Source organism: Ranitomeya imitator, chromosome 4 (assembly GCF_032444005.1).
Source record: "Ranitomeya imitator isolate aRanImi1 chromosome 4, aRanImi1.pri, whole genome shotgun sequence".
NCBI lineage: Eukaryota > Metazoa > Chordata > Amphibia > Anura > Dendrobatidae > Ranitomeya > Ranitomeya imitator.
Genome location: NC_091285.1, coordinates 283,143,470 through 283,168,504, shown reverse-complemented (window position 1 = coordinate 283,168,504; position 25,035 = coordinate 283,143,470). Strand labels below are relative to the sequence as shown.

General features: G+C 43.4%; 1 protein-coding gene across 1 annotated transcript in view; it reads right to left on the bottom strand.

Moving 5' to 3' along the window:
* Positions 1 to 25,035, bottom strand: part of XPOT (exportin for tRNA) — a 121,379-nt gene that overhangs the window by 35,806 nt on the left and 60,538 nt on the right. Inside the window, exons 7-17 of the mRNA XM_069764695.1 lie at positions 15,961 to 16,145; positions 13,756 to 13,924; positions 13,161 to 13,397; positions 12,635 to 12,673; positions 10,511 to 10,573; positions 9,810 to 9,934; positions 9,326 to 9,470; positions 8,599 to 8,718; positions 5,487 to 5,581; positions 577 to 646; positions 33 to 271 (exon numbers count right to left, since the gene is read on the bottom strand). Coding sequence (XP_069620796.1) covers positions 33 to 271; positions 577 to 646; positions 5,487 to 5,581; positions 8,599 to 8,718; positions 9,326 to 9,470; positions 9,810 to 9,934; positions 10,511 to 10,573; positions 12,635 to 12,673; positions 13,161 to 13,397; positions 13,756 to 13,924; positions 15,961 to 16,145 — 1,487 coding nt within the window. The remainder of the gene's footprint in view (positions 1 to 32; positions 272 to 576; positions 647 to 5,486; positions 5,582 to 8,598; positions 8,719 to 9,325; positions 9,471 to 9,809; positions 9,935 to 10,510; positions 10,574 to 12,634; positions 12,674 to 13,160; positions 13,398 to 13,755; positions 13,925 to 15,960; positions 16,146 to 25,035) is intronic.

The following is a 25,035-nucleotide window of genomic DNA, read 5'->3' as shown; positions in this document are numbered from 1 at the left end:
AACAAAGGCAAACACTTGATAGACAAACGTACCTGGCAAATCCTACTGCATGATTAAGGCAGTCTGCCAGAACCGTCTGCCGCTCCTCATCTTGCTCTACGACCAACTTATCCAAAAGGATTTTAAACTTCTCCATTAAAGGATTAAGGAGATTCCTCATGAGAATACTTTTGCGTTCAGCAGGATAATCACTATTTACTATGAGCACACCTGCAGTTTCGTATATAAAGAGCTGATCATCACTGCTCAGCAGCATCTGGAAACCATTTTCCTTTAAAAAATAAAAAAAATGAATACACAAAAAAGTCACCTTCTTCTTGATCACCTTTAATAAATTACTTTCTTAAAGGCCTTATTAAATGGAAGAGAAAGAAAATGACCAATTTATTAAAAGTTTTTTTGTTCCAAAGTTTATTTTTACAATCATTGGGTCTCCAAGCCATGAAAACATTGTCCAGTGGGTTACAAGATATCACAGGACACTTATATAAAAAAACACAAACATCTTAGCGAGTTACATTAGTGACATTCATTCAATATATGTTGACTCATGCGAACATACAAAGAACAACTCACTGGTGGCGAGAGTTGGAGGAGATCTTGAATCCTACTCAGTATATCTTCCACAAAGGCATTCATGTGTTTACTAGAGAACAGAGAAAACAGAAAAATAATGAAACTGCTATTGAGTAAAAATAAATTAATAATTGAACAACGGGTACATTTAAAGAACACTGATGAGTGCCCTAAACAATTCTTGGCTCCATATAGGTAAATGGGATCACAGCTGATTTCACACAGCTACAGCTATGCCAAGATACAATGAAAACTGAAAAATAAAATAGCAAAAAAAAAAAAATGAAATTTTGCAATATTCAGGCAGCAGTGATGCCATCAGTATAGCTTGTAGGGCTGCAGCGAACTTAAGCTAGAATCAAATGGGAAGACCTAGAAAACTACAATGGTAGAATAAAATTATTCATGCTTATTTTTTGTGCATGGAACAAAAAAAAACCCAAAAAATAAAATAAATCAGGCTAGGACCAGAAGACCGCAACATAAAATAAACTATTACCGTATATACTCGAGTATATGCCGACCCGAGTATAAGCCGAGACTCCTAATTTTGCCACAAAAAAACTGGGAAAACTTAATGACTCGAGTATAAGCCTAGGGTGGAAAATGCAGAAGCTACTGGTAAATTTCAAAAATAGATACCGTATATACTCGAGTATAAGCCGAGATTTTCAGCCCATTTTTTTGGGCTGAAAGTCCCCCTCTCGGCTTATACTCGAGTCATATACCCGGGTGTCAGCAGGGGAGGGGGAGCGGGGGCTGTGTAATCATACTTACCTGCTCCCAGCGCGGTCCCTGCAGTCCCTGGCTTCTCCGGCGCTGCAGATTCTTCCTGCACTGAGCGGTCACATAGCACCGCTCATTACAGAAATGAATAGGCAGCTCCACCCCCATAGGGGAGGAGCCGCATATTCATTGCTGTAAATCAGACCTGGGCAAGATGCGGCCCGCGGGCCGCATCCGGCCCGCCTGATGATTTTTAACGGCCCGCCAGCTAGCTGTCAGTTCTGACAGCCGCCGCCGGCACCGCTCGGCCAGCCGCCAGATGCTTATGAGGGCTGGCGGCTGGAGTGAAGGCCCCGAGGTCATCCACACGCTGCGCATTGCAGCGCATACAGTTCCTCCATACGGGAGTCCTCCAGGGTCAGGATGTGATTGACACAGCATCAGGAGCCATTGGCTCCTGGCTGTGTCAATCATTCTTGTTTCCGGAGGCAGCATTATGCCACCGGTCACAAGAGGCTGCGCTCCGCATCGGCCCTGTACGTCACGTGCGTACGTCACCTGCGTACGTCACTCCACGGCCGCGCGGGATGCTGCGGTGAAGAAAGTTGCTGGCTGATGGTCTCCATCCTTCGGGTGAGTATCAGCGGTGGTCTCAGCAGTGGCGTATCCAGGGGGCCCCCGGGCGCAGCCGACAGTGCAGCACTATATGGGGGCCATAACATTTGTGCAGCACTATATGGGGGCCAAACTGTTTGTGCTGCTGTATATGGGGCCATAACATTTGTACTGCTGTATATGGGGCCCATACTGTTTGTGCTGCTGTATATGGGGCCCATACTGTTTGTGCTGCTGTATATGGGGCCCATACTGTTTGTGCTGCTGTATATGGGGCCCATACTGTTTGTGCTGCTGTATATGGGGGCCATACTGTTTGTGCTGCTGTATATGGGGGCCATACTGTTTGTGCTGCTGTATATGGGGGCCATACTGTTTGTGCTGCTGTATACGGGGCCCATACTGTTTGTGCAGCACTATATGGGGCCATACTGTTTGTGCTGCTGTATACGGGGGCCATACTGTTTGTGCTGCTGTATATGGGGCCCATACTGTTTGTGCTGCTGTATATGGGGGCCATACTGTTTGTGCTGCTGTATATGGGGGCCATACTGTTTGTGCTGCTGTATACGGGGCCCATACTGTTTGTGCAGCAGTATATGGGGCCATACTGTTTGTGCTGCTGTATATGAGGCCCATACTGTTTGTGCTGCTGTATATGGGGCCCATACTGTTTGTGCTGCTGTATATGGGGCCCATACTGTTTGTGCTGCACTATATGGGGCCCATACTGTTTGTGCTGCTGTATATGGGGCCATACTGTTTGTGCTGCTGTATATGGGGCCCATACTGTTTGTGCAGCACTATATGGGGCCATACTGTTTGTGCTGCTGTATATGGGGCCAAACTGTTTGTGCTGCTGTATATGGGGCCATAATGTTTGTGCTGCAGTATATGGGGCCATAATGTTTGTGCTGCAGTATATGGGGCCATAATGTTTGTGCTGCAGTATATGGGGCCATAATGTTTGTGCTGCAGTATATGGGGCCCATACTGTTTGTGCTGCAGTATATGGGGCCCATACTGTTTGTGCTGCAGTATATGGGGCCATAATGTTTGTGCTGTAGTATATGGGGCCCATACTGTTTGTGCTGCAGTATATGGGGCCCATAATGTTTGTGCTGCAGTATATGGGGCCATAATGTTTGTGCAGCACTATATGGTGCAAGTGTCTGTATGGGGCATTGCCCATCAAATGTATCATGGAACCCGCCAGCTGTAATGCCCCATGCAGATGGCCTTATTATATATATGTATACTACAGTATTGGGTAAAAATGAGTTAATTATATTAGTCCGGCCCTCTAAAACCATCCAAATTTCTCATGCAGCCCCATGGCAAAATTAATTGCCCACCCCTGCTGTAAATGATCGGTGCCATGTGACCGCTCAATTACAGGAAGAAGCTGCAGCGCCGGAGAAGCCAGGGACTGCAGGGACCGCAGCGCTATAATTACCTGCTCCTCGCTCCGGCTCCGTCTGCAGCGTCCTCTAGCAATGACGCTCAGGTTAGAGGGCGCTGTGACGTAGTCAGTGCGCGCCCTCTGCTGAGCGTCAGTGCTGGAGACGGAGCCGCAGAGGCGCAGGTAATTATTGAAAGCGCCGGCGTCCTGAGAAGAGAGGTGAGTATGTGATTTTTTTTTTTTTATGGCAGCACCAGCAGCATTCTAAGGAGCACCTATGGGGCCATAAAGGTGCAGAGCATATAAGGGGCACAGCATTATAAGGAGCACCTATGGGGCCATAAAGGTGCAGAGCATATATGGGGCACAGCATCATAAGGAGCACCTATGGGGCCATAAAGGTGCAGAGCATATAAGGGGCACAGCATTATAAGGAGCATCTATGGGGCCATAAAGGTGCAGAGCATATATGGGGCACAGCATTCTAAGGAGCACCTATGGGGCCATAAAGGTGCAGAGCATATATGGGGCACAGCATTATAAGGAGCACCTATGGGGCCATAAAAGTGCAGAGCATATAAGGGGCACAGCATTATAAGGAGCACCTATGGGGCCATAATCAAAGGTGCAGAGCATATATGGCACAGCATTATAAGGAGCATCTATGGGGCCATAATCAAAGGTGCAGAGCATATATGGCACAGCATTATAAGGAGCATCTATGGGGCCATAATCAACGGTGCAGAGCATTCTATATAGCACAGTTGTATATGGAGCATCTATGGGGCAATAATGAACGGTATGGAGCATCTATTTTTATTTTTGAAATTCACCGGTAAATGCTGCATTTTCTACCCTAGGCTTATACTCGAGTCAATAAGTTTTCCCAGTTTTTTGTGGCAAAATTAGGGGGGTCGGCTTATACTCGGGTCGGCTTATACTCGAGTATATACGGTACCAATAAAAGTAAAATTAATTGAGACATCAGTAGGTTAAGTGTTTTTGAATATCCATATTGAATCAGGAGCCCCATATAATGCTCCATATAGTTCATTATGGCCCCATAAGATGCGCTATACAAAAATATGCCCCATATAATGCTTCATACAGTTTATAATGGGCCCCATAAGATGCTCCATATTAAAATATGCCCAATATAATGCTGCACAAATGTTGATTATGACCCCAATAAGATGCTCCATACAGACATTTGCCCCATATGCTGTTGCTGCGATTTAAAAAAAAAAAAAAAAAAATGACACTCACCTCTCAGGCCCCCGGCACTTGCTATATTCACCTGCTCCGCGTTCCACCGTCGGCGCCGCTGTGTCTTCCCCGTCCTCTGCACTGACTGTTCAGGCAGAGAGCGGTGCGCACACTAATCGCGTCGCCGCGCCCTCTTACCTGAGCATTACTGCAGAGGAAGGGGAAGACGCAGCGGCGGCCGACGGTGGAACGGTGAGCAGGTAAATATCGCGCACTGTGTTATACTCACCTGCTCCTGGCGTGGTGTCCCTGGTTCTCCGGCGCCAGCAGCTTCTTCCTGTATTGAGCGGTCACATGGTACCGCTCATTACAGTACTGAATATGCAGCTTCACCCCTATGGGAGTGGAGCCGGGTCCATATTCATTACTGTAATGAGCGGTACCATGTGACCGCTCACTACAGGAAGAAGCTGCCAGCGCCGGAGAACCAGGGACACCGCACCAGGAGCAGGTGAGTATGATTACACAGCTGCCGCTCCCCCGTCGCCCTGCCGACCCCTGGGTATGACTCGAGTATAAGCCGAGGGGCAACTTCAGCCTAAAAAAATGGGCTGAAATTCTCGGCTTATACTTGAGTATATACGGTATGTGCTTTTTGCTGCCAAGTCATTTTGGCCTCAAATGGGGAAAAACTACAATAAAGAAAATGAATTGGTGTGCTACATTAAAAAAACATTTAAAAAGTTTAAAAAAAACCCGCAGCATTTAAAACTCATTTTGCTGCTACTCTAGTAGAATGCAGCATTTTTGCCCACACCAAAAGAGCTGCAAATGAAAAAAAAATTGTCACAAACATGCAGACACTCAACGGCAAAGGAATCACAATCAATATACCATAGAACAAAGAGCCAGTAAATACATGGAGAACAGCAATATTGATATAATTATCAGAAATACTTACTGAAGAGACTTCACAAATCTTGAAAAAAGGTAAGCTGTCCTACTACGTACTTTAGGACTAGAATGGCGCAGACCTCGGTGATCCAAAAATGCCATCTGAAATTTATAACCGTATGTTCCAAACGTTAAGAATTCTGACATGCTAAATTATTTTGAGAGATTTATATTAAATTGTCTAGGAAACCACAACAGAATTAAAAATGTTGTCACCTTGTTACATGGACAGAGATCGGTCCTAGAATGTCAATAGGAGAGGTGGCTGTGAGTATGTACAGTAGGAAGCTCCGTTCCCTCCCTTATTGTGTAGGAAAAGGTGCTCCTAGAGGATATTCTGATCTAACACTTGACTTACGGCTGGTCCTAAGGTTAGAAGAGCCCTCTCACACTGCTGTCCACTATGTCCATCTAATCTAATACTGGAGATACTAGTGGTGCTGAGGTTAGAAGAGCCCTCTCACAATGCTGTCCACTGTCTATCTGATCTAATACTGTAGATAATAGTGGTGGTGAGGTTAGAAGAGCCCTCTCACACGGCTGTCCACTATCTATCTGATCTAACACTGGAGATACTAGTGGTGCTGAGGATAGAAGAGCCTCCTCACACGGCTGTCCACTATCTATTTGATCTAACACTGGAGATACTAGTAATGCTGAGGTTAGAAGAGCCCTCTCACACTGCTGTCCACTATGTCTATCTGATCTAATACTGGAGATACTAGTGGTGCTGAGGTTAGAAGAGCCTTCTCACATAGCTGTCCACTATCTATCTGATCTAACACTGGAGATACTAGTAGTGCTGAGGATAGAAGAGCCCTCTCACACCGCTGTCCACTATGTCTATCTGATCTAATACTGGAGATACTAGTTGTGCTGAGGTTAGAAGAGCCCTCTCACACTGCTGTCCACTATGTCCATCTAATCTAATACTGGAGATACTAGTAATGCTGAGGTTAGAAGAGCCCTCTCACACTGCTGTCCACTATGTCTATCTGATCTAATACTGGAGATACTAGTGGTGCTGAGGATAGAAGAGCCTTCTCACACAGCTGTCCACTATCGGATCTAATACTGGAGAAACTAGTGGTGCTGAGGTTAGAAGAGCCTTCTCACACAGCTGTCCACTATCTATCTGATCTAATACTGGAGAAACTAGTGGTGCTGAGGATAGAAGAGCCCTCTCACACCGCTGTCCACTATGTCTATCTGATCTAATACTGGAGATACTAGTGGTGCTGAGGTTAGAAGAGCCCTCTCTCACACCGCTGTCCACTATGTCCATCTAATCTAATACTGGAGATACTAGTAGTGCTGAGGATAGAAGAGCCCTCTCACACCGCTGTCCACTATGTCTATCTGATCTAATACTGGAGAAACTAGTGGTGCTGAGGATAGAAGAGCCCTCTCACACCGCTGTCCACTATGTCTATCTGATCTAATACTGGAGATACTAGTGGTGCTGAGGTTAGAAGAGCCCTCTCACACCGCTGTCCACTATGTCCATCTAATCTAATACTGGAGATACTAGTAGTCCTGAGGATAGAAGAGCCCTCTCACACCGCTGTCCACTATGTCTATCTGATCTAACACTGGAGATACTAGTGGTGCTGAGGTTAGAAGAGCCCTCTCACACCGCTGTCCACTATGTCCATCTAATCTAATACTGGAGATACTAGTAGTCCTGAGGATAGAAGAGCCCTCTCACACCGCTGTCCACTATGTCTATCTGATCTAACACTGGAGATACTAGTGGTGCTGAGGTTAGAAGAGCCCTCTCACACTGCTGTCCACTATGTCCATCTAATCTAATACTGGAGATGCTAGTGGTGCTGAGGTTAGAAGAGCCCTCTCACACTGCTGTCCACTATGTCTATCTGATCTAACACTGGAGATACTAGTGGTGCTGAGGATAGAAGAGCCCTCTCACACTGCTGTCCACTATGTCTATCTGATCTAACACTGGAGATACTAGTGGTGCTGAGGATAGAAGAGCCCTCTCACACTGCTGTCCACTATGTCTATCTGATCTAACAGTGGAGATACCATGGGTGCTGAGGATAAGAAGAAGTCGCTCACACTGCTGTCCACCATCTATTTGGTCCAATATTAACAGTCACCAGGAATACGAAGGTAAAAAAGAGGCAGTCAAACAAGGGCTTTGATAAGGGATTTATTGTGGGCATCCAATTGCTTTACTCTGTCACAGAATAGAGGAAGCAAATGGCACCATACAAGAGTTTTTTTGCCCTGCAAAATAAATTGACAGGGAAGACCCACCATCACCCATTGTCCCCAATAGAAATTGAACCTTTGGCAGTGGAAAATGGAGGATAATGTCAAGTATAGGAGTTTCAATATGGTCAAAAACATTGCCATATAGGCAGAGGATATTCTGCTGTTTTTTGGGACCGATTGATTGAGGGAGACAATATCATAATTAACTCTTGAATTCTCTCTGGACTCCATATTAACTATAATAATCTTCCCTGTTGATGAAGGTCTGTCTGCTAGAACGTAATGGGAGCAAAAATTCCATTAACTTGCAGATAGCTTAATCTGCAGGTAATTGCGTTACTAACCAGCCCAGCGCATATAGCAGCGCAACTTTCATCTTACCAGAGAAGTTTAAAGGGGTACTTAAGTTTGGAAGTTATCCCCCTATCCTTCAAGATCGCTGGGACCCCACTGAACGCTCATGTGAATTGAGCAGTGGCATATCATGTGGACTGCCACTTCATTCATTCTCAAAGGGACCGTAGGAGATAGCCGAGCACTGTGCTAGATTGGTGTTCTGCACTTCAGGAATGAAAGAAGAGGCGGTTCGCATGATCCACCACTGCCGGAAGTGGTGGGCATCCCGGCAGTCACACCGATTAGGTAAGAAATTAAAACTGAGCTCTGACTGGTTCTCATCAGCAAAAAAAGGCAGCTTTTATATTTTAGACAATTTTGATAAATTAAGCCCATTGTATGAGGATGATAAAAAATGACCTAGTGTCCAAATGCTACAAACAATGTATTGGAAAAGAAAGAGGTTTGGTTTCAAGAAAGCCTTATTGTGTGTAAAGCAATGTTTTTAAAGAAATTACTTTTAGATTCACAAGATAGTATCTTACCAGAATATTAGGAACATGGATAGGCTCAACCGTGAAGAACTTTTCATATCTTACAACAGTTTCAAAAAATTCTAAAGTAACAGAAGTGTGATTGTAGGCACTGACGCCAGAGGTCACCAGCTAAAAAAGGAAGAAAACAAAATGCAACTTTATAAATGTATAGTAAATACTATGTCTACAGACTTCTATGGTGTCCTACTCTATCTAATGGTGTCTGAAAAACACCTCTGGTTCTGCTTAAAGGGACACTGTCACCTGGATTTGGAGGGAACAATCTTCAGCCATGGAGGCGGGGTTTTGGGGTTTTTGATTCACCCTTTCCTTACCCGCTGGCTGCATGCTGGCTGCAATATTGGATTGAAGTTCATTCTCTGTCCTCTGTAATACATGCCTGCACAAGGTGCAATCTTGCCTTGCGCAGGCGTGTACTACGGAGGACAGAGAATGAACTTCAATCCAATATTGCAGCCAGCATGCAGCCAGCGGGTAAGGAAAGGGTGAATCAAAAACCCCAAAACCCCGCCTCCATGGCTGAAGATTGTTCCCTCCAAATCCAGGTGACAGTGTCCCTTTAAATATGAGGCAAGGTTGTTGCTCATCTAATATTGTCCTTCAGGAAAGCTGAGCAATCATGCTGACCTCCTGCCACCCAGAAACAGGATGAATGAACTAGAATATGAATGCCATTTTCCCGCTGGGTAAATAAACACTAATGTATAATATTTACCGTCCTCATCATATCTTGTAGAGCACTTGCTTTGGCAACATCACCACAAAAATGAGCACCGTGAGATGCTGGAATAGCTTCGCCCAACATGTACAGCAGTCTTATTGCAACTTCTACTTCCATAAAAGAAGAGCTCTGCCAGTTCCTAAAAAAATAAAGAATTAAAAAAAAAATGTGCTACCACTTTTCAATTTAAAGAAAACCTGTAACATTTATCACCTCTAGAATGGATAAGCAATTTTTAACTGCAATATCACACCAACTTGACTGACATTGGGTTTCAGGATCTGAACGGATATGTGGCTGTTGAGTTTGGGTCTGTAGACCCACGTACAGTGAAACACGGGTGTGATAAGCAGTCATAAGACAAATTGATCTCTGCCTTAAGCTTTTTCAATAAATCAGGAACATAGAAATTTGGGTTTAAAATTTCCTTTCATGCTATTTTACTTTCTCAAGTAGTCAAATGAAGCACCATACTTACTGTAGTGTAGCATCAAAAACTCTTCGGACAGAAGCCAACAATAACTCTGGCGATACTTGAGCAAGACGATCTAGTAACAATTTCAGCTGCTTTCTGTATTCCACAAACATGGCTTCATCTTCACCCTAGTGTGACAGAAAAAGAAAAGGATTGGTTCTGTTTGTCCTATACAGGTAGTATCTAATGTCAATCACATCAATGCGATGGCATACAACTAGGGGCAATCAGCAACGTCTCATAAATGACAGCCCATCAAACTTATATAAGTTTCCCCTGTAAACAGATATTGAAGGTACTACAAGTGAAACTTCAGATACTGTGTTCGCTATACTCTCAGAGTGATGCATTTTAACTCTCATTAATGGTAAATATTCTTTGTGATCAGGGCCTTTAATATTGTCACACACCATTATATAGATCTGCTTTCTGGAGCCATGGCAGGTTTTGCAAACTGCTTTAGAGGTATACAGAGCCATTTGCCGTCTCCAAGGGTCCAGTTATCAGTATGGGAACGCTATATGCGCCTTATATTACTCGGACTCTGCAGGAAAAATCTCATACTGAATATATCCCATTTTAAAAAGAAATTTGCGACTGAAAAAAGTGCATATGGTATATTAAAAATTAAATTTTATCCATCTTTACTTACATCAAGAAAGTCATCATAACTTGCGAAATAAAATTAATCTAAAAACACTCACCTCATTTTCAAAGTTATACTCTTCATCGTACGTTAATTTCCTCATAACCGCCAGCATTACTGCCTACAACAGAATCACATCTGATTACATGAGAAAAAGGAAACAAATAGGTTTAAAACATCTAATGTATACTGCCCAAATAGCTCAGTCTACCTTATATAATGTCGCTGTTTCCCCTCATTCTTAGCTGGATAAATAGATTCCCATTTTTGTGTGTTGATGAAAATAGAATAAGTAGAAGAAAAAAAAAAAAAATCGCAATGCTTAACCCCTTAACCCCCAAGGGTGGTTTGCACGTTAATGACCGGGCCAAGGTTTACAATTCTGACCACTGTCCCTTTATGAGGTTATAATTCTGGAACGCTTCAACGGATCCCAGTGATTCTGACATTGTTTTCTCGTGACATATTGTACTTCATGTTAGAGGTAAAAATTTATTTGATATTACCAGCGTTTATTTGTGAAAAAAACGTTAATTTGGCGAAAATTTTGAAAACTTCACAATTTTTTAACTTTGAATTTTTATGCCCTTAAATCACAGAGATATGTCACACAAAATACTTAAGTAACATTTCCCATATGTCTACTTTACATTAGCACAATTTTGGAACCACATTTTTTTTTGTTAGGGAGTTATAAGGGTTAAAAGTTGACCAGCAATTTCTCATTTTTTACAACATTTTTTTTTAGGGACGACATCACATTTGAAGTCATTTTGAGGGGTCTATATGATAGAAAATAACCAAGTGTGACACCATTCTAAAAACTACACCCCTCAAGGTGCTCAAAACCACATTCAAGAAGTTTATTAACCTTTCAGGTGTTTCACAAGAATTTTTGAAATGTTTAAATAAAAAAAAAAAAAAAAAAATTAACACGAACATTTAACTTTTTTTTCCCCACAAAAAAACATTCCACGTTTGATAAAATTGATGAATAAAACTGCTTTTTCGGGTCAGTACGATTACAGAGATACCTCATTTATATCATTTTTTATGTTTTAGCGCTTTTATACGATAAAATCTATTTTATATAAAAAAATATATTTTTGCATCGCTTTATTCTGAGGACTATAACTTTTATTTTTTTGTTTATGACGCTGTATGATGGCTCGTTTTTTGCAGGACAAGATGACGTTTTCAGCGGTACCATGGTTATTTATATCCGTCATTTTTATCGCGTGTTATTGCACTTTTTGCTTGGCGGTATGATAATAAAGCGTTTGCCTTTTTTTATTTTTTTTTACGGTGATCACTGGAGGGGTTAACTAGTGGGACAGTCTTATAGGTCGGGTCGTTCCGGACGCAGCGATACTAAGGCTACGTTCAGACTAGCGTTGTGCGCCGCTGTGTCGGCGACGCAACGCACGACGCACGCAAAAACGCGGCAAAACGCACGCAAAAACGCTGCGTTTTGCGACGCGTGCGTCGTTTTTTGCCGAAAATCGGACGCAAGAAAAATGCAACTTGTTGCGTTTTCTTGGTCCGACGCTTGCGGCAAAAAAGACGCATGCGTCGCAAAACGCAACAAACAAACGCATGCGTCCCCCATGTTAAACATAGGGGCGCATGACGCGTGCGTCGCCACTGCGTCGCCCGACGCTAACCCGACGCACACTAGCACAACGCTAATCTGAACGTAGCCTAAATGTGTGATTTTATCCCCCCCTTTATTTAGGATTTTTTTTTTTTACGCGTGTAAATATATATATATTTTTTTCACTTTGTAACATTGCCCCAGGTGGGACATCATGTTACAGTGACAGATCGCTGATCTCACACTTTGCAGTGCACTGTGTCAGATCAGAGATCACACAGGCAGTGAAGGAGGCTTGCCGGCTCAGAGCAGGCGCTTGCAAGCCACCTACCTGCAGGACCCGGTACCTGATCGCTCCCGACACATAGTGCCAGATGTCAGCTGTAATAATCAGCCGACACTCGGCGGCGATCGTCCGCGCCCCCCCCCCCATCCCCCCGTGAGCGTGGGCGATCGACTGATGTACTGTTCCGTCCATGGGAAGTAGGGTCCACTCCACATGGACGGAATAGTATGTCTAATGACAGAAAGGGGTTAAAGGACATTCTAGAAAACAGAAAGGAGGTTTAAAGTCTGAGGGCCACTTACCTCAACATTAGTCTTTTGTTGGTCGGAAAGTAAGACCAGCTGAATGGAAAAAGAAAACATGAAAAGAATTAAAAGTGGTACATTACTTTTATATTGATGACCGATCCACTTGTAGCACAACTCTGCTATATTCAGGCTCAGCGGCGACCGGATGTAAAGAGTGTATGGAATGGGACTCAGCTGCTGCAGATCTAGCAATTTCCAGAATTTCGAGAATGTGGAGCTGTATATAACCCTGCCACATCAACGGCAGCTTTATATGTACACTATGCATTAGCGTAAAGCAGCCAGGTGTGGGGGCACGGTTTGACCAGGTGTGGGGGCACGGTTTGACTACCCGGCAGCAGGCAAAGCAGTCCTCTACTAATAATCTACTGCTGATAACCGCGATTTTATAAAAATTACACTAAGCAGCTGAGTAAGTGATACATCGAGGGAATCTGTCTCTGGCCCTACATAATGCCGCTTTCAGATTCGGTCTGGTGACAGTCAAATTAAGAAAACTAGCTTAATACACATCATATACCTGTTTCAGGATGTGCAAATACTCGTAACAAAATCCAATGATATTGGAAGAAATATCATCATCTTCATGGATCAGCAACTGCAACATCAGAGGCACTTTGGATTCAATAGACTGCAGAGTGTCTTGGGCACTCTTCAGATCTCCAGATTTCACCAACTTGGTCCAGCTGATAATCAGCGACTGGCCCATTCCATTGACGAGCTTTGAGAATCTGGCCAGAAAATCCACATCTTCCTCCTAATGTAAATATTTGAACTTTTAACTTATGGTTGTCCAGAAAACAAACCGCACCCAACAATAACCAATATTTTTAACAGTATGAAAACCACCACTTTATTGGCTAAATTCTTTCAATTATTCAACATAGAGAATATTTATTAGGCTGCGGTCACACTGTCAGCATTTGGTGAGTATTTGTAAGCTAAAACCAGGAGTGGGTGATAAATACAGAAGTGGTGATGTGTTTTTTATTATACTTTACCTCTGATTGTTCCTCTCCTGGTTTTAGATTAAAATACTGAGGTAAAATACTGAATGTGTGACCGTAGCTTTAGTCAACAAATATTTAAGGGAACTGAATATGGAGGTGACAAACCTGGTTAATGCTGAAGAATCCAGCAGATTGTAACACTTGACACAAAGACTCCACCAATTTGGTTTTATCAATTGGATCCATTCCCTTATTTACAATTTCATACAAGCAATCACATGCTTCTTCCCGTAAAACTTCAACAGACATGTGACCTAGCAGCATATTAATGAATCTGAAAGATTAGAAAAGGAAGGAAATAAGGAAACCTTCCAATAGTCATATGAAGTACTAGAAAATAAACTCATCTGAAAACTAGCATCTAAATACATGTATACCGTATTTTATGGACTATAAGGGTATGTGTCCACTTTCAGGATGGCCGGCGGTATCGTCGGAGCGGCTTAGCCGCTCTGCGGTAAGCCCCGCCCCCTTTCTGGGACGCGATGATGCCGGATGTGATCACAGCACACATCCGGCATCATCGCTCCCCACCATAGGGCCCTGTGCTATATCTTGCGGCGACGCAGCGTCGCCGCAAGGTATACGGACATGCTGCGATCTGAAAAGACGCGCAGCATGTCCGGAGTCGCAGGGCCGCAGCGTGCGTGTTATCACGCATAGTGGAGACGGGATTTCATTAAATCCCCTCCACTATGCTGTAACATCTGGACGCTGCGTGTCTGACACTGCGGCTCTATGCAGCGTCAGACACACAGTGTTTCCTGCACGTGGAAACATACCCTTAGACGCACATAGGTTTTAGAAGAGGAAATTAGAAAAAACTTGAAGCAAAAAATGTGGTCAATTTTGTACTAATGACCCATACCCTGGTATGCACGGCCCCCCTTCACTCCCCATCCTGGTTTGCACGGCCCACATAAGAAGATTAAAAAAAAAAAAAAAAAAAAACATCCTACTGACCTTCCTGCGCTCCCTTGGAGCATCTTGTTCCGGTGCCAGCAGCTGATCTATGCTTTAAGCAGAGCATGGCGGGGACGTCATGCGCGGTTTACAAAACGAGGAGAGCTAATGGAATACTCACTGCATTCACTCAGTGAATATTCATTGCTCTTTAATAGCGGGCACAGTGTTAGCCACAGCCACTGGGTGTTCACGTGTGCCGGCTACTAAAGGCAATGAATATTCACTGCATTCCACACCTATGGGAGTGGAGAGCAGTGAATATTCATTGCTTTAAGTGGCGGGCAAATGTGAATGCACGGCAGCCGCAGGAAACCATCTGCTGCAGATAACAGCATGTCCACTATTAAAGAGAAATTAATATTCAATACCCTCCACACCCATGGGCGTGGAATGCAGTGATTTATAATTTCTCTTTAGCAGCGGGCACAGGCCATAGACACAGCAGTCGGCTACTGCCTCCTGTGACCAGCTGCCGCTCCCCCACCTCAGCCAGATTAGGGACATCCAGACTAGATGCACCTCTCATTTTCCTCCACATTTTTAAAGAAAAAAAAAAAAGCGTGTCTTATGGTCCGAAAAATACGGTACCTCTCTAAAAAAATCACATCGCATCTAGTTGATGGATACAAGGCAAGTATCAATTTATATCGTAGGCATTTTTAAGGGAGAGGGAGAGGGGGAGAGAGAGAGAGAGAGAGAGTGAGACACACTTTTTTTCTTTTTAAAGTGAAATGAATGAACGAACGAACGACCAACAACCCTGAACAGACCTTTAATATAAATTGATAATTCCTTTATTTCCAATAATTAGAAGCAATAGATAGATATATATATATATTTCACGATCTTGTGACTATTACAGCAGAAGATATCTAGAAGTCTTATCAAAAGGTGTTAGCAAACTTGAAAAGTGATTTTGCCTGGTGCAGAGAGAACAGTGCATTAAAAATACCTCTTGGAAAACCCCTTTAATTGGCTTACATGTACTAAAGCTAGGTGGATCAATGTGAGTTGAAGTAATGTTATGAGCAGGAATTGTTTCTCATGACCTTAAACATTCCTCATGAATGCTCAGAGAGAAAGTGGTCTCTATTAGAATACATTTAGCAAGGAACCTTTTATGCTGCCACCATAATATGCTAAAATATAGGAAAAATGGAGCCAGATTGCACTGCAAGCTCTGTTTACATATGAAAATTCCCCCAATAACTTCTGTAGAAAGCACCTACACTTTTCCTTTGCAATGGTGGTGACACATCTCCACTAGGTCTTAGAAACATGAAAACATACAATAATAAAATAATATAATAGAGGGGCAGTAACAACATCACAAGAAAACCATACCTATCATTAGCAATCAATGTTAGATCGATCCAAGAAACATAGGCTCCAATCACTTCAAGGCACTGGCACGTCAGTTCAGAGTTAGTGTGCTGGTACGTCTGTAAAACTTGGTACCAAGATTCTACCAAGTTAGGGATACACTGTTCTCGCATTGTGTCTTTCAGTAATGTATTCCTGCGTGCTTCCTGTAAGTCAAATTGTAAATTTCCATATAAATAAGCAATGTTATGTGGATTACCCATTTTATTAAAAGTTGGATGATTCAGTAGAAGCATTACAATGTTCTAAAGCAGGGATGGGGAACGTCCGGCCCGTGGGCCATATACGGCACGCATTACAATCTGGTGCGGCCGGCAGCTACTTTGCCATTTTTTTTTTGGTGCGGGCCCTTTAATTCTTCAGAGTTGCACACGGTATTGGGTCCGACGCGCTCTTTCCATCACTGCTCAGTGGGGAGAATCCTGCGGATCGGCTCCAGGTGAGGGACAAGTTGTAATCCAGGTGGGTAGAGGGGTCACAGACACGGTTGGGGGATTATATATGAGCGGTGCTGAAGTTTTGGCAGCAGATTGTGCGGAGGTAGTAGCACTGATGAAGCGTCTCCTGCTACATTGTCAGCGAGCCTGGACCGGGGAGATGCTGGACTCAGTGCACAGAAACCACCCGACTGAAGCCGCTGCTCCCACTCCCATCCACAGGGGGTGTACCTGTCACCCAAGTACACACACAGGTAGCAGAGCCAAGCGTGTTGCGTCCTATTGTGCGGCTGCAGTGTGTGAGCATAGGGTAATCACAGCATGCAGAAAGCAGGAGGGCTACCTGCAGTCCTACGTTTAGTGTAAGGGGGGCAGGAGACAAGCAGAGCTCTGCTGTACCGGGCACAACTGCAGGCACCGATTGGGTGCGAGGACACGGGAGCGTACATACACAACACGGGGCAAATATGAACACACCACACACACTATAAACATGTGCTGTACACATCCATACACATGTATGCTGTATACCTCAGGCACCGTGTACTCCCCACATGCTGTATACCTCAGGCACCGTGTACTCCCCACATGCTGTATACCTCAGGCACCGTGTACTACCCATGGGTTGTATACCTCAAATCCCGTGTACCACCCATGGGCTGTATACCTCAGATTCCGTGTACCAACCATGTGCTGTATACTTCAGATCCCGTGTACCACCCATGGGCTGTATACCTCAAATCCTGTGTACCACCCATGTGCGTGCTGTATACCTCAGATTCTGTGTACCACCCATGTGCTGTATACCTCAGGCCCCGTGTACCACCCATGTGCTGTATACCTCAGATCCCATGTACCACCCATGTGCTGTATACCTCAGATCCAGTGTACCACCCATGTGCTGTATACCTCAGATCCAGTGTACCACCCATGTGCTGTATACCTCAGATCCAGTGTACCACCCATGTGCTGTATACCTCAGGACCCATGTACTCCCCATGTGCTGTATACCTCAGGACCCATGTACTCCCCATGTGCTGTATACCTCAGGACCCATGTACTCCCCATGTGCTGTATACCTCAGACACTAGAAATGGGGTTTATCTGCAGGTTAGTAGCGTTTTTAACCTGCCTGGACCCTGCATACAAAAAGCTTCACTGCTGGGAGAAAATTAACTCTAATCCTCCTGGCAGTGTTCAGTCCTGGCAGTGTAAATCTAGAGCAGCGGCTGTAACTCTGCCCCCTCCCCACGGTTTCCAATGCAGAGCCGCTGTCAGTCAGTGCGGGAGGCTGCGGTTGCACGCTGCTCTCCATACACAGAGCGGTGACTGAACATGCACCGGCGCCACCTCCATGACGGAAACCATAACGCTGCTGGGAGAATTAACGTTCCGGGCAGGATTCAAACACTATTAACCCCTTCATGACCTTGGGATTTTTCGTTTTTCCGTGTTCGTTTTTCACTCCCCTCCTTCCCAGAGCCATAACTTTTTTATTTTTCCATCAATATGGTCATGTGAGGGCTTATTTTTTGCGGGACGAGTTGTACTTTTGAACGACATCATTGGTTTTAGCATGTCGTGTACTAGAAAACGGTAAAAAAATTCCAAGTGCGGTGAAATTGCAAAAAAAGTGCAATCCCACACTTTTTTGTTTGTCTTTTTTGCTAGGTTCACTAAATGCTAAAACTGACCTGCCATTATGATTCTCCAGGTCAGTACGAGTTCATAGACACCAAACATGACTAGGTTATTTTTTACCTAAGTGGTGAAAAAAAAATTCCAAACTTTGCTAAAAAAAAAAAAATAAAAAAAAAAATAAAATATGGCGCCATTTTCCAATACTCGTAGCGTCTCCATTTTTCATGATCTGGGGTCGGTTGCGGGCTTATTTTTTGCGTGCCGAGATGATGTTTTTAATGATAGCATTTTGGTGCAGATACGTTCTTTTGATCGCCCATTATTGCATTTTAATGGAATGTCGCGGCGACCAAAAAAAAGTAATTCTGGCGGTTCAAATTTTTTTCTCGCTATGCCGATTAGTGATCAGGTTAATGCTTTTTTTTTTAATTGATAGATCGGGCGATTCTGAGCACGGCGATACCAAATATGTGTAGATTTGATTTTTTTTTTTTTTTTAATTCATTTATTTTGATTGGGGCGAAAGGGGGGTGATTTAACCCCTTCACCCCAAAGCCTGTTTTCACCTAAGTGACAGGGCCAATTTTTACAATTCTGACCACTGTCACTTTATGAGGTAAATAACTCTGAAACGCTTCAACGGATCCTGGTGATTCTGACACTGTTTTCTCGTGACATATTGTACTTCATGATAGTGGTAAAACTTCTTCGATATGACTTGCATTTATTTGTGAAAAAAACAAAAATTTGTCGGAAATTATGAAAATTTTGCAATTTTCAAACTCTTAGTTTTTATGCCCTTAAATTAGAGAGTTATATCACATAATATAGTTAATAAACAACATTTCCCACATGTCTGCTTTACATCAGCACAATTTTGGAAACAATTTTTATTTGTTAGGACGTTATAAGGGTTAAAAGTTGACCAGCGATTTCTCATTTTTGCAACAAAATTTGCAAAACCATTTTTTTACGGACCACCTCACACTTGAAGTGAGTTTGAGGGGTCTATATGACAGAAAATGCCCAAAAGTGGCACCATTCTAAAAACTGCACCCTTCAAGGTACTCAAAACCACATTCAAAAAGTTTATTAACCCTTCAGGTGCTTCACAGGAATTTTTTGAATGTTTAAAAAAAATTGAACATTTAACTTTTTTTTCACAAAATTTTTACTTCAGGTCCAATTTGTTTAATTTTACCAAGGGTAACAGGAGAAATTGGACCACAAAAGTCGTTGTACAATTTGTCCTGAGTACGCCGATACCCCATATGTGGGGGTAAACCACTGTTTGGGCACATGGCAGAGCTCGGAAGGGAAGGAGCGCCATTTGACTTTTCAATGCAAGATTTGCTGGAATTGAGATCGGAGCCCATGTCACGATTGGAGAGCCCCTGATGTGCCTAAACAGTGGAAACCCCCACAAGTGACACCATTTTGGAAAGTAGACCCCCTAAGGAACTAATCTAGATGTGTGGTGAGCACTTTGAACCTCCAAGTGCTTCACAGAAGTTTATAATGTAGAGCCGTAAAAAAAATTTTTTTAATTAATTTTCACAAAAAATGATCTTTTTGCCCCAAATTTTTTATTTTCCCAAGGGTAAAAGGATAAATTGGACCCCAAAAGTTGTTGTGCAATTTGTCCTGAGTACGTCGATACTTCATATATGGGGATAAACCACTGTTTGAGCGCATGGCAGAGCTCGGAAGGGAAGGAGTGCCATTTGACTTTTCAATGCAAAATTGGCTGGAATTGAGATCGGACGCCATGTCGCATTTGGAGAGCCCCTGACGTGCCTTAACAGTGGAAACCCCCCACAAGTGACCCCATTTTGGAAAGAAGACCCCCTAAGGAACTTATCTAGATGTGTGGTGAGCACTTTTAACCCCCAATTGTTTCACTAAAGTTTAGAATGTAGCATTGTGAAAATTAAAAAATCATTTTTTCTTTCCACAAAATGATGTTTTAGCCCGCAATTTTTTTTCCCCAAGGGTAACAGGAGAAATTGGACCACAAATGTTATTGTCCAATTTGTCCTGAGTACGCTGATACCCCACATGTGGGGGGGAACCACCGTTTGAGTGCATGGCAGAGCTCGGAAGGGAAGGAGCACCGTTTGAAATGCAGACTTAGATGGAATGGACTACCGGTGTCATGTTGCATTTGCAGAGCCCCTGATGTACCTAAACAGTAGAAACCCACCACAAGTGACCCCATATTGGAAACTAGACCCCCCAAGGAACTTATCTAGATGTGTTGTGAGAGCTTTGAACCAACAAGTGTTTCACTGCAGTTTATAACGCAGAGCCGTGAAAATAAAAAATATATTTTTTTCCACGAAAATGATATTTTATCCCCTATGTTTTTATTTTCCCAACGGTAACAGGACAAATTGGACCCCAAAAGTTGTTGTCCAACTTGTCCTGAGAACGTTGATACCCCATATGTTGGGGGGAACCACTGTTTGGGTGCACGGCAGAGCTCGAAAGGGAAGGAGCGCCATTTGAAATGCAGACTTAGATGGATTGGTCTGCAGGCGTCATGTTGCATTTGCAGAGCCCCTGATGTACCTAAACAGTAGAAACCCCCCACAAGTGACCCCATATTGGAAACTAGACCCCCAAAGGAACTTATCTAGATGTGTTGTGAGAGCTTTGAACCAACAAGTGTTTCACTGCAGTTTATAACGCAGAGCCGTGAAAATAAAAAATATTTTTTTTTTCCACGAAAATGATATTTTATCCCCTATGTTTTTATTTTCCCAAGGGTAACAGGACAAATTGGACCCCAAAAGTTGTTGTCCAACTTGTCCTGAGAACGCTGATACCCCATATGTTGGGGGGAACCACTGTTTGGGCACACAGGAGAACTCGGAAGGGAAGGAGCCCTGTTTTACTTTTTCAAAGCAGAATTGGCTGGAATTGAGATCGGACGCCATGTCGCGTTTGGAGAGCCCCTGATGTGCCTAAACAGTGGAAACCCCCAATTATAACTGAAACCCTAACCCCAACCCTAACCCTAGCCCTAACCCTAACCCTAGCCCTAATGGGAAAATGGAAATAAATACATTTTTTTACATTTTATTATTTTTCCCTAACTAAGGGGGTGATGAAGGGGGGTTTGATTTACTTTTATAGCGTTTTTTTGGTGGATTTTTATGATTGGCAGCGGTCACACACTAAAAGACGCTTTTTATTGCAAAAAAAAGTTTTTGCATCACCACATTTTGAGAGCTATAATTTATCCATATTTTGGCCCACAGAGTCATATGAGGTCTTGTTTTTTTGCGGGACGAGTTGACGTTTTTATTGGTAACATTTTCGGGCAGATGACATTTTTTGATCGCTTTTTATTCCGATTTTTGGGAGGCGGAATGAACAAAAACCAGCAATTCCTGAATTTCTTTTAGGGGGGGCGTTTATACCGTTCCACGTGTGGTAAAATGGATAAAGCAGTTTTATTCTTCGGGTCAGTACGATTACAGCGATACCTCATTTATGTAATTTTTTTTTATGTTTTGGCGCTTTTACGCAATAAAAACTATTTTATATAAAAAAATAATTGTTTTTGCATCGCATTATTCTGAGAGCTATAACTTTTTTATTTTTCTGCTGATGATGCTGTATGGCGGCTTTTTTTTTGCGGGACAAGATGACGTTTTCAGCGGTACCATGGTTATTTATATCCGTCGTTTTGATCGCGTGTTATTCCACTTTTTGATCGCCTGTATGATAACAAAGCGTTGTTTGTTTTTTTTTGCGGTGTTCACTGAAGGGGTTAACTAGTGGGATAGTTTTATAGAGCGGGTCGTTACGGACGCGGCGATACCAAATATGTGTACATTTATTGGTTTTTTTTTTTTTTTACATAAATAAATGGATTTATTGGGAAATGTTTTTTTTTTTTTTTATTTGGGGATTTTTTTTTTTTTTTTTTTTACACATTCTATTTTTTTTTTTTTTAACTTTCTAACATTGTCCCAGGGTGGGACTTCTCTGTATTAGATCAGATCGTTGATCTGACACTGTGCATAGCACACTGTGAGATCAACGATCTGACAGGCAGCTTAGCTGGCTTCCAGCGCCTGCTCTCAGCAGGCGCCGGCTACCCAGGTCACTTCATGACCCGGAAGGAGTCCGGCGGCCATCTTGGATCCGGGGACTCCTTCCGGGTCACCGGAGCAACGCGATCTTATTGCGTTGCTCCGGTGGGAGAGCGCAGGGAGCCCCCGTCCCAGCGCGATCCCCCTCTATGCCGCTGTCACTACTGACAGCGGCATCAGAGGGGTTAAATGCCCGTGATCGGCGATAGCGCCGATCGTGGGCATTGCTGCGGGGTGTCAGCTGTCGTATACAGCTGACACCCGCACCCGATCACCGCGGCGCTCAGCGCGAGACCGCGGTGATCGGTGCGCCGTACTAGTACTGCTGCTGGCACTAATGCAGTGCCGGCAGCGCAGTACTAGTACGGCGCATGTCGCGAAGGGGTTAAACTATTATATTTTTTTTCACTTTTGCCATGCTTCAATAGCCTTCATGGGAGGCTAGCAGCAGGTATAGCACGATCGCCGCTGCTATGTAGCAGAATTGCAGGTGTGCTGTGAGCGCCGACCACAGGGTGGCGCTCACAGCTGCCGGGGATCAGTAACCATAGAGGTCTCAAGGACCTCTATGGCTACTATTCTGAAGCATCGCCGACCTCCGATCATGGGGCCGGCGATGCGATCATTTCCGGCCGCCCGGAAGTGGTAGTTAAATGCCGCTGTCTGCGTTTGACAGCGGCATTTAACTAGTTAATAGGTGCGGGCAGATCGCGATTCTGCCAGCGCCTACTACGGGCACATGTCAGCTGTTCAAAACAGCTGACATGTCCCGGCTTTGATGCGGGCTCACCGCGGAGCCCTGCATCAAAGCAGGGGATCTGACCTCGGACGTACTATCCTGTCCGAGGTCAGAAAGGGGTTAACCTGCAGAGTAACTCCATATCTGCAGGTTAATAGTGTTTGCACAGGTGACCGGTTCCCTGGAAATTATTTTGCGGAGTCATTTTTAAAATATGTTTGTTCAGGTAGTGGTGAGACATCATATGAATAGCCACTGCAAAGAAAAGAAAAGTTGATGCAGAGTGTTGAGGTTTTCAAGATAAATGGACAAATGATTATTTTTTTGTTGAAGTCAAATGCAAACCTGTGTGGATGGTTTGTGGTGATGCACTAGCAGTTATGAAAAAAGCCAATCTGGAGCGTCATTACAGCACACAACATGCAAAGCTCATGTACTCATGTAAGGCCAACTGCGTCAGGATAAAATCAATGTTCTTCGACAGTTTGGAATCGCAACAATCCCCTTTTACTAGGTCTCGTTGTGACAGAGGCAACGTTATTCAGACGAGCTATGTAGTGAGTGAGCTAATTGCAAAGAAGCAGAGACCTCATGTAGAGGGAGACTTTGTGAAAGAGCGCTTGGTGGCTGCTGCAGAGTAAGGGCAAGTTCACACTGGGCGGTTTTTTTTAATGCGTTTTTTACGCTCATTTTCAGCTGCTTTTGAGATTTCTGAAATCTCATAGGCTTTGCTGGTACTGTAAGTACCAGCAAAGCCTATGAGATTTCAGAAATCTCATGCACACACTTTTTGCATCATCCGAATTTTGTGCTTTTCTGCTTTTTTTGGACAGAGCATGTAACTTCTGTCAGGGTTTTTGCAGCGTTTTCCACCCATTGGCTTGAATGCGTGTAAAAAAAAAAATGCAGCAAAACGCAGGTATTATTTGCAGTGTTTTTTCTGCAGAAAAGTCATGGACATTAGCATGGACAAAGACACAAAAATCACACCTAAACCTGTGTTTTTGCCGCAGCTTCTTTCCGGACAAAAAAAAAAAAAAAAAAAAACAAAACCAGAAAACAGGTTTTGCTGCAGAAAAAAAACCCAGTAAAAACGCCAAGTGTGAACTTACCCTAAAATGGTTTCAGAATGTTAGTTTGTCTCAGAGAACCGTCTCAGATCGGATTACTGATTTAGCACAAGACATTGGAAAAAAAAAAAAAAACGCTCAAGGATTCAGCAGGAGATTTCTAATTTTTCTCTCTGGCTTGTGATGAGACAACAGACAAATACCGCCCAACTGGCCATTTTCATTTGTGGAATCACTACAGAGTTTGACACACGAGAAGAACTGCTGTCACTGGAAGCTATGCATGGCGGTACGAAAGGTGAAGACTTGTTTGAGAGACGTGTTTCATCAATGAAAAAACTTCAAATATCATTTGAAAAGTTAACTGCCCTTACTAACTGGCTCACAATAAGGGTTAATTGCATTTGTCACATAAGAAATAAATCGCCTTAAGTCTTGATCCAAGTGATTTAATTATATGCCACTGTGCATGCCACAGTAATAGCGGCTCAACAATGTGATGCCAACAGTTGCACAAACTTTATCAAAAGCAGAGCACTGAACAGTGGCCAGCCTAAGGAGTTACTGAATGATCTTGAATCGGAGTGTGGTGATCTTCTTTATCACTGAAGTGCAGTGGTTGAGTTGTGGGAACATGCTTATGAGGTTTTACGAATTGCAGGAAATCCATCAGTGAACTCAATGATAGCAAGTAGCAGTGTGATGTAGCGTTCATGGTAGACATTACCAAGTAGCTCTCAGACCTGGACGTTAAGCTGGAAGGCCAATCAGCTTCTTGGATCTCAGCTTTCAAATGTGAAATCATTTGAAGCTAAACTACGGCTGTGGTAAATGTAACTTGAAAGGAATAACTCAGTTCGTTTCTCCACTCTTGAAAGACAAAAGCCTTCCACGACACTTGAATATGCCGGTGAATGTGCAACTAATTGAAGCATTTGATGAAAGACTCAAAGATCTCAAAAGTAAATAAACGGAGTGAAACATCTTTGCTACACCATTCAATGCGGAACCAGCTGATGTGCCTGATGACCTACAAGACGAAATCA